We start from the raw sequence: 10,042 nt of genomic DNA, 5'->3' as shown, positions 1-10,042 counted from the left end.
CTATCTATCTATCTATCTATCTATCTATCTATCTATCTATCTATCTATCTATCTATGCATCACATACAAAGAGAGAGAGATCTACTAATACATGTGCATACACACAGAAAAAAAGAAAGAAAGAAATCACAATAACAAAAAATGACTCAAGGATGTTTTTGTTTTCATTGTTTTCATGCAGTCTGTTCCTTTCAGTCCTATTCTTTCAGTGCATGGCTTTGTGCACTAAATAAATTTACATCCACTGTAAAATTACGTATTGTAGAACCAAAAAACCATCACTACAAGCACACAGTTTGTTCCAGGTACAGTTTGAAGAATTTCATCAAGATCAGCATGCACATAACCTCAATGTTTTTATTCCCACTTTGCAGATAAGAAAACTGAAGTATGATGTAAGAATTTCCTCAGGTACCGAGGTTCTATAGTCTATGCTGTCAACCCCCTTTTTTGAAATTTTTCTTTTCAGTCACCAGCTTATTGCTTATCTTTAAGTCCAGAACTCACAAGACAGCAAAGCTGTCTGTCTTTAGTTACTTGGAGCTCTGTGTGATGGGGCTTCTTTCACAAGAGCTATTTTCTGATAAGTTTTGGAGCCTTGGGGGACATGGCGTCAGGTGGTGTTTGATCTTGGAGATCTGTAATGTGTCAGTTTATACCGTGGTCAAATAGAAACCCACTTTTTGCAGTAGAGTAAAAACATAAATTGACAAGAAGGAGAACAGGTCTGATATGTAAAGGCTGCAGTTACTAGGAGACCACCTTCTCATAAGCCTCAGTTTATAGCTAAGTGCTCTCATTCTTTGTATTTGAAAATCAGCACATGACGCTAGGTAATGACAAGAGCGACTTGTTAAGAACCTTTGCCTTTACTGACAGATATTACTTACTATTTGTGATAGTTTTTTTTTCCTGAGCTTTTTCTTATTGATAAATAATTGTGTCTTTCTCAGAGTTCTTTTAAGAATGAAAATGAGAAAATCTGTATTTGTGCTTTATATAGTCACTTCAAGCTCTCTCTTAATCTATATTGGTACTACCGCCACCCTCATTACCGTAAGCACTATTATTGTAACTATCAGTACCATCTCTACCACCATCCTTACTTCCATTAAAAGAATCAAACGGAGAGTCACTGTGATTATTATTGCTACCACTATTAACCACCACCATCGCCACCATTAACATAATTGCCACAATCATTACTATTCATCCCTACCACTATGTACTGGAAACTTGTCTTATTGCCGATATAAGATACCTGACAAAAGAAACTTACATAAAAAGGTTTTATTATTCTGGCTCATAGTTTCAGTCATCATAGTGAAGAAGGAATGATGATATAGTTTGAAATAGCAGGATCCATTGCATAGGTAGTCAGGAAACAGAGTGATGAATTCTACTGCTCAACTCAACTTTTTTTCTTTTAGTATTTAGTTCAGGGTTCGAGTCCATACAATGGCATTACTCACATATAGGGGTATTCTCACATCAATTAACCCAATCTAGATAAACCCTAAACAAATATCACGGCATGGCAGATGGTACTGCTGTTCTAAAGACATGGGTCTCCTCTCTGCAGGTTAGAGTTGCTTAGTGAATACCATGTGCACAATAAGACACAGGTAAAACCAGGGTAGACCAAGGAAACCCAGAGCTTCAGCAGAGATTCATTTCAGACAGGCACTGATGCCTCAGGTCCCTGCTGCCTGGATAGAAAAATTAGAAACAACAGAAGTGAAGAGAGCAGAGCGCACACACAGTCTTAATCTTTAGAGGTTAGTCCTGCTGATGGTAGTCCAGCGCTCCAGCGGGTTAAAAACTGTACTCACCACATTGACAGAGACAAATGATCTCTTTACTTCAACACCTGAATATATTTGTGCCTGTAATATACATATAATGACCTTCACCCTTCCTTCTTGTTTGGTTGCAGCTCCTTCTGAGGTGACATTTGCCATTGATGTTGGGAATGGCCCTGTTGAGCTCCTAATCCAGTCTCCTTCTCCTCTGAATGACAACCAATGGCATTACATCCTGGCTGAGAGAAACTTTAAGGAGACCTCCCTGCAGGTGGACAACCTTCCACGGAGTATGAGGGAAACTGCAGAGGAAGGCCATTTCCGACTTCACCTAAATAGCCAGTTGTTTGTAGGTAGGAGACATCATAGACCATAGTTTATGCTAAACACCTACAAGATGACTTTGTGCTCTAGCTCAAGGAAAATTTCTAGTATTTTAAAACTAGAAAACAAATTATGGTGTTACATTTCACCATAAGTTTAATTTCATAAATTGATTCTAGCTTTATGGTCTTTGCAAAAAAAGTTCATGCCATTCTTTCATACATTTAGGGGCTATCTCAAACTCTTTTTGATACCATTTCTACATGTTTATAATGTTTTTAGACATCTATGGAATTTCATTTTTTGGATCATTGTAATAAAAGTTTACAGCATAGGCATAGAGATTCCAGTCCATCACTCTTCTTAGTGACCCTTGACTACTATAGTGTGGTCAAATAGTATGACTAAACCAAAAACTTAAGTATTCAGTAGTGAATATCTGTGAGTGTGCTGGTTGGTTTTATCCCTTCATAAAACAAGCTAGAGTCACTTGAAAGAAAGACTCTCAATTGAGAAAACACCTCCATATTTTTGGCATGTAGATAAGTTTAAGTAGTCATCAATATGAGGGCATTGGAGGTGTGTACCATCGCCAACTCGAGTAATAATGGGATTTCACATGTGCACCACTATGCCTGCTGTATACAGTACTTGTGACCAAACCCAGAGCTTCATGTGTAGGAGGCAAGCGTTCCATTAAATGGGCTATATTCCTAGCATTGGCACTCTTAAAATTTAGGGATATTTTCATACTCTGTGAAAACACACTACTGAGATAGGGTTGCCTTGATATTGCAGAGAGAAGCAGCCTGATCTCTAAGTAGATATAGTCAGCGGCTTGTTTCCTCAATGAGGAACAGCACCAGCACCAATATGTTCCTTGAACAGGAAGTCACTGATGGTAATGGACTTTCAGAAGGCATGGCCTGAATTTGTTCCTTCCCTTATTTTCCCGTTGCTTCCTCTCTTTTCCCTCCTTTTTTTCCTCCATTAATAGTCATGGAGAAGCTCATTCTACTCATTCATCCTTGTTTTGTAATTAGGATGGAAATATGAACTAAAAAAAGTCACTGCTGTTCATGGTACTTGTGTGTGTTTGTGTGTGTGTGTGTGTGTGTGTGTGTGTGTGTGTGTGTATGATGCCTGTGTTTGAGTGTGTGTAGGTATGTTTGCATTTGTGTGATTGGGTGTGTGTATGTGTGGTGGGTAGTGTTTTAGATATGTGAGTCTAATTTGTAACAAGGCCAATTTAGAAAACAATAATTTGAAAACAAGTGTTACAGAGTTGTTAAAAGTACAGCTTTAAAATATAAGTTAGAGCTTTACATGTTGATATAGCATATTAACATAAAAGCTAAGGGTGTGTCCTTCTTTGTAAACTGAAACAGACCTGCAAATGAACTACAGATTAACCATTCTGCATGTCTTTCTTCATCTTTGTGTTTTACCAACAGCCACATTCTATAGCTCACCACAAGACATGAAACTCCATCTCCATTCCATGTGCATTTCTTATGTGCTTTTTATATTTGGGCAAGTGTAATTCCTAAATCTGAAAATATTATCACTGTAAACATACTTGCTAAAGGAAAAGAGGCACTAGAATGTGAGAACATCATATTTTTATTTCATCACCCACCATACCTGTATCTTCATTCATTAGCTGTATTTTATACATCCAGCAGACACTAAGATTGAGTGATTAAAACCTTCTTATGATTATAGGCCCTTCACTTAATTAATAACTCCTAGAAGAAACATGATTTACTGCTGAAAAAATTAAATTTATTTTGTTGTTTTAGTTATATTTAAATATTACATTTTATTTCTTAGAGGAAGTTTGCTTCTCATTATGATTTAATATCTTCTTTTGGAAAAATCAGTTTAAGTATTTTGTAATTTTCATAAATTATATTCCACGTGAAAGTCTAATTTGTCTTCAGACAATAGTTATGCATCTTTTGGGATGAAAGAAAATATATGGGATCATTTGTTGTTTTTTTTGTTTTGTTTTGTTTTTTTGTGTTTTTTTTTCTTACATGCTCATAGCTACCCAAATACCACAAGAACAGAGATAAGTTAAAAGTGAAGAGAGGAAATGGTGTCTTGTATCAAGATTTTTATCACCACACATTTAAGTTGATCACAAATGCAATGAGTTGTTCAAGCATGTGGATAAGACAGGAAAAGACATCTCGATAGACTTGTAGCTAAGCAAGGCCTAAGGAGTTTGCCCAATTCCTCTATGCTTCTCTCTCCAGTGAGTCCCATCTTAGAAATTAATGCACTTTATTGAGTTTGTCTTGTTGAAACTGAAAGGGGAAAATACTGTTGGAAGTCATCTTAGTCTGATGTTTTGCATCTCACTGTTTAATGTTTCCTGACATGTACATTTGTAAATGCATCTGGTCAAAGGCAATTGAAGTCCTAACATTTTTGTATAATTCATCTGAGCAATGAATGAATTAATGAATGAAATTTTTGCTTAGACATTTCTTTTGTTTCCTGTTCAGTTGCTGTGATAAAATATCCCAACAAAAGCAACAGGGAAGAAAAGGCTTATTCAAGTTTACAATTCTGGCTTAGAATACCATCACTAGGGAAAACAGAGGCAGGAACTTGAAGCAACTCCTCACATCTATAGTCAGTAATGGAGAGATAATGACTACCTGCATGCTTACTCTCAACTCCCTGTCTCTTTTATATAGTCCAGGACTAAAACCAAAGAATAGTGCCACCAACTTTTATGTTAGCTCCTCCCACACTGATTAGCTTAATCAAGATTATCCCTATACACATGCCCAGATGCCAGCATAATCTATCTAAACTGTCCATTGCTGAGAATCTTTTAACAGGTGATTCTATATTGTTTCAAAATGGCCAAAACTAACCATTAGCCCAAATGAAAAACTATGTTCTCCATCACTCAGAAATATGGAAGCACTATGCGCTTATCTGTAGTAGGCAGCAACAGATGTCATTATTGGAGTCTGTGTCTTGACTGGGATAGATTGAATTTGGCAGTGTTTAATTACTGATATGGATGTGCTTGTCCTCTAGATACCTTTGGCCATGGGAAGATTTTTAAATCAAATCAGTGTCTTGCAGCATTTTGATCACTGGAACTCTCCTGGGATCATGAGTGTTTTTCTATGTACCAGGCACAGGCTGCATCTTATAAAATAGAATATATCTCCTGGCATTACCCTTGTTTCTTCAACGTGATAATATGGAAAGTGCTGATCAATCACTCATTGCTTAATTGAAAACAAAATCAATATTGCCACTTGACCCTGTTTTGTTACCATAACAGTTAGGAATACTTGTAATATTGCCATGTTGTCCATTGCATTAACTTAGCAGAATACAAGAATTTTTATAGAATGAAGTTTTCAAAGTGTAATGTGCAGCTGAAGTACAGTTTCACCACTGGGATTGTTAACAGCTTCATTATTTCTACTTCTTTAGGTTTTTTGTATTTATATGTGTATGTGTGGTTTTGACTGAATGCTTGCATATGCATGAGCACATTTGTATATGATTACACATATAAGTGTGTGCATGCATGTAGCAGACAGGGTGAATCAAAAACATTCCTTGACAATATTTTACTTCATTACTGAGTCAAGCTTTCTTGCTGAACCCTTGATTTTGTGATGTAGGTAACCAGCTTGCTCCTTTGAGCATGCTGTGCTTGTCTTTCAAGTAATGGAATATAGGTAGCTGCTATAACAAATCTCCCAGGTGCTATGGGAGTGCTGGAGGTCTGAACTGCTGTTCTCACCCTTGTGACTTGAGTTAGTATTCTAGATGAGGCCTTGGTAGAGACATATCTAGCATAGGGGTATGTCTTTCTTTGGCATAGAATGAAAATGAAATTCCAGACTGACAGATAGACTCCCTGCATGCCTCATGTCTGTATGGAACTCTAAGGGAAAAAAATCTTACTCTTCCCTAGTTGGTTATGGCGTCTTTCCAGATATACTGTAGCTGAACAGTGACTGTTTGTGAAGATTAGTCTGTGAGTCTCATTTCTGCTGTTACCTTCATCTGTTTCTCTCTTTCATGCAGGTGCATGAAGAGGCAGCATTGCAACCCTAGTCAGGAAGCAGAGGAAATTGCATGCAGAGGTCTCTCTCCCCGCCCCATTTTTATTTAGTCCAGGAAAGCAGCCAACTTATATGGGGACATTAACATTTACAGTATTGCCCCACCTCAGTTAACCAAATCTGCACACTCCCCCACACAAGCCAGAGGTTTGGTACCTATGGAATTGTAGCTTGGCCAAATTAACAGTTAAGATTTACCATGACAGATGGTAGCTTCTGTAGGCTATTTACTGTCTTTTGGCAAAGTGATTCATATACCAAATAAATTGATAAATATTTAAAGGTAGAAGGAAAGACAGGAGGGAAGGCAGAAGTGGGATAATGGAAGAAGAAAAAATGACAAGGAGAAAGAGGAACAATTAGATGAAACATAACAACAGAAAAATCACTGATGTACTAAATTTTGTTAAGCTGGAGTCATATTTGGCCCATTCAGTGCTGGCAACAAGGGACCAAAAGGACGCCATGGGAAAAGGGAGATGTCTGGGCTTGTTTGGGGATATAGACATAAAGGCAATTCTCTAGAGACAACAAACATTTGTCAGTTGGTTCTTCTCTATAAAATAGGAGAAAGTGCATTGAGAGTAAATCTGAGTATAATTCTCTCTGGTTTTGACTATAGATGTGAGGAGTTGCTTCGAAATCCTGCCTCTCCATTCCCCAGTGACAGATTCTATCCTGGAATAAGACCTTATTCCAGGTCTTATTACCTTAACTTATAAGACTTTACCTTAACTGAATAAGACCTTTCTTTTCTGTTGCTTTTGTTGGGATTTATCACAATAACTGGACAGGAAACAAGAGAAATGACTAAGGAAAACTTCATTCATTCACTCAATTATTCATTGTTCAGGTGAATTACACACCACACACACAAAAAATGTTGAAACTCCAAATGCCTTTGGCCAGATGACATTTGCAAATGTACGTGTCACTGAACACTAAGCAGTGAGACATAAAGCAACAGATTAAGATGACATCCAACAGCACTTTCCCGTTTTCACTTTCATCAAGACAAACTCAATAAATCACAATAATTTCAAAGATGGGACTCACTGGAGAGAGAAGCAAAGAGAAATTAGGCAGCTCCTTAGACTGACCTTGGCTACAAGCCTATCGAGATGCTGATTCCTGTCCCAGTCACATGCTTGCACAACTCTCTGCATTTGTGAACAATTTAAATGTCTGGTGAAAAATATCAGGCTTAGAATGAAGACAAGTGTCTTTCTGGAGTTGATTCATACTTGATCCAAGAAAACACAATTCTAATGAACTAACCTTACACAAGGGCCAACTGAGACATAAGTCCCAAATTACTTCTAGCTTACACCATCCAACCAATGATTTTTGTTGTCAAGAAGGTTGATGTCAGGAGCCAAATGCATAAATGCATGTGTATACCTTAGAACATGAAATCATGTAAAAGAGAAGCAGAAGAAAGTAGATTCTTTGTTGTGTCATTTACCTTAGTTATTCAGTAGAAGAGCTCAGCAGATTCATGGCTGGGAGTCTGTTGTAGTGTTTCCAGTCACCAGATCTGATCTCAACCCCAGCATTTACATTCTTCCATGTAAAATATGTGTCTTTTGGCCATAGCCAAGGTGATCTATCTGAAGTTGATTTCTCTACTGTGTGAAGTGAAGGGTAGCAATGGTACCTTCTATCCCATTGAGAATTAGAAAAACTTAGTGAAAAGACTCATATAGCAGAGGCCTGCTTGAAATGTCTATATGTAGAGAGGTAATAGAATTATTTTGATTCTCAAGTAACTTGCAGTTCAAGATTGACTTTTGAGTGGTGGTGTATAGCTTTAATCCCATCACTCAGGGAGACAGAAGCAGGTGGATTTCTGTGAGTTCGAGACCAGCCTGGTCTACAAAGCGAGTCTAGGACAACCAAGGCTACACAGAGAAACCCTCTCTTGAAAAACTAAAAAAATAAAATAAAATATTGAGACTTTATAAAAAAAAGTCTGAAAACTACTTTAAGGATAAAGCCATGTTTTCATTCTTCTACAACCACAGTAAACTGTTGTTTGAATTTTCCCTGGGAGATGTAAGCAAGTATCTATTCCTCCTAGACAGAGCAAAAACTAGAAACCAAAGAAGCAGCTCCACTCAAGTCTACCTTCTGGAGACAGGGAGTTCACTGGTTCCCTATATGACGATAGATGAGGCATGCTCACAGCAACATGGTGCCTCAGGTAGCTGCCTCACTGACATCTCACTGTGGCCTGGGGGATAAGTCACAAAAGCTGCATCCCTGAACTTCCCTGAACTACTTACACACATCTTGTGGTGGGGCTAAAGCATATTCTGTCCCAAGAATTGTAATTATATAACCTCTGAAAGGGGCATGCAAAGAGTGTAAACTTTATGTCACTGATCTTAATATTCCTCTCTAAAAAGGAATGTTATCATTTGGAAAAATAGCTACTCAACAACTGTACAGATATCAAGATAAAAAAAAAAAACAAAGCAGGAAAACATATTAGGATGACAGCAGAAATATGTATGTACAGAGACAGCCAAGTAACTCAACATACTGTCTCAGGGTGTGGTCTGAAAAGACACAAGAAGGCAGACCCAGTTATCAATGGACAACACACTGGAATTTTACAAGTATTTCTTTCCTTTTGAAAACTGGCAACTTGGGGATGGAAAATTGGCTCATCAGATACAGGTGCTTGTTTCCAGGCCTGACAACCTGAGTTAAATTCCCAGAACCTACATGGCAGGAGGAGAAAACTGACTCTTACAACGTGTCCTGTTACACTTTGTGTTACTTTGTGTACATATGTTTCTCTCTGTATGTATGTACATGGATCTGTGTATGTGTACTTGTGTTGTCTCTCTGTGCATATGCATATATCTGTGCATTGTGTTTGATTTGTCTCTGTGGGTATGTACGTGTATGTGTGCATGTGTGCTTATGTTGCTTCTGTGTACACATGCACAAGTGTGTATAGATGTGTGTTTGGGTAGAGTCTATGTGCATGTTTCTCTATGTGTGTAAGCACAGATGTGCACAGCTGTGTATGTTATTGGAATAATATGTATTCTCTTAAATTATTCCAACACTTAGTCTGCTGTGTACATGCTTTACCATAAAAATATATTATATAGAATTTTCTTCTTTTTAAAAATAAAACACAGCTAGGAAAGAGCACAACTTTCGTTCACTGTTAAAGGTAGTCCACAGTGCTTCGTGTCTTCATGTTCTGACAGCATCGGGAAGTGGCATGCGTTTCTTGTCTGGGGAAAAATTGCACTAAGTTTTGTATGTCTACACAATGAGAAGTGCATTTTTACCAGAGAAATTGCTCCAGCCACCATTTTTCCATTTGTAAACATGTTGACTAATCCACACACAAGAAAATGTGCAATATTTCTTGCATTTGCCAACTCTGCTAGGAGAAAAATGACACTAACAAGATATATGAAGAGTTATTCAAATCCACGAAGGAGAGTGACTACAGAGTAAGGGAAAGAGAAGCAAGTGTTCGACTCCATAAATCTTCCCCTCTTTGTTGCACAAAAGCCCCAGAAAAGAAATAATGAGCCTTTGTGATCGGCTTGTATGTGCCATTGATTTATCTTGTGGTTAAAGCAGGCTTACTCACTGAAATTGAAACAGACAAGACAGTGCAATTGAGGTTTGGCCTCTTGGCCTGCATTCTTATCAGAATTGGAAACAACTTCAAGGTTATTTTATTATTTCAGACTAAGAGACTAGTTTTGTCCTTCAAGAATGTTCATTTTTATTCTTTAGGCTCAAGCAGTAGACTTTACATGTGTGTTTCTTAAT

The 10,042-nt window shown here is 37.6% G+C and overlaps 1 protein-coding gene across 2 annotated transcripts in view; it reads left to right on the top strand.

The window, feature by feature from the left end:
* Positions 1–10,042, top strand: part of LOC129672188 (contactin-associated protein like 5-1-like) — a 715,327-nt gene that overhangs the window by 617,590 nt on the left and 87,695 nt on the right. For both annotated transcript variants that reach the window (XM_055601503.1, XM_055601502.1), the window contains exon 17: positions 1,937–2,155. In XM_055601503.1, the coding sequence (XP_055457478.1) occupies positions 1,937–2,155 (219 nt within the window). The remainder of the gene's footprint in view (positions 1–1,936; positions 2,156–10,042) is intronic.

The sequence above is a fragment of the Psammomys obesus genome, unplaced genomic scaffold, assembly GCF_907164565.1.
Source record: "Psammomys obesus unplaced genomic scaffold, mPsaObe1.curated_primary_1811, whole genome shotgun sequence".
NCBI lineage: Eukaryota > Metazoa > Chordata > Mammalia > Rodentia > Muridae > Psammomys > Psammomys obesus.
The sequence above is the reverse complement of the archived record's forward strand: the minus strand, read 5'-3'. Positions and strand labels throughout refer to the sequence as shown.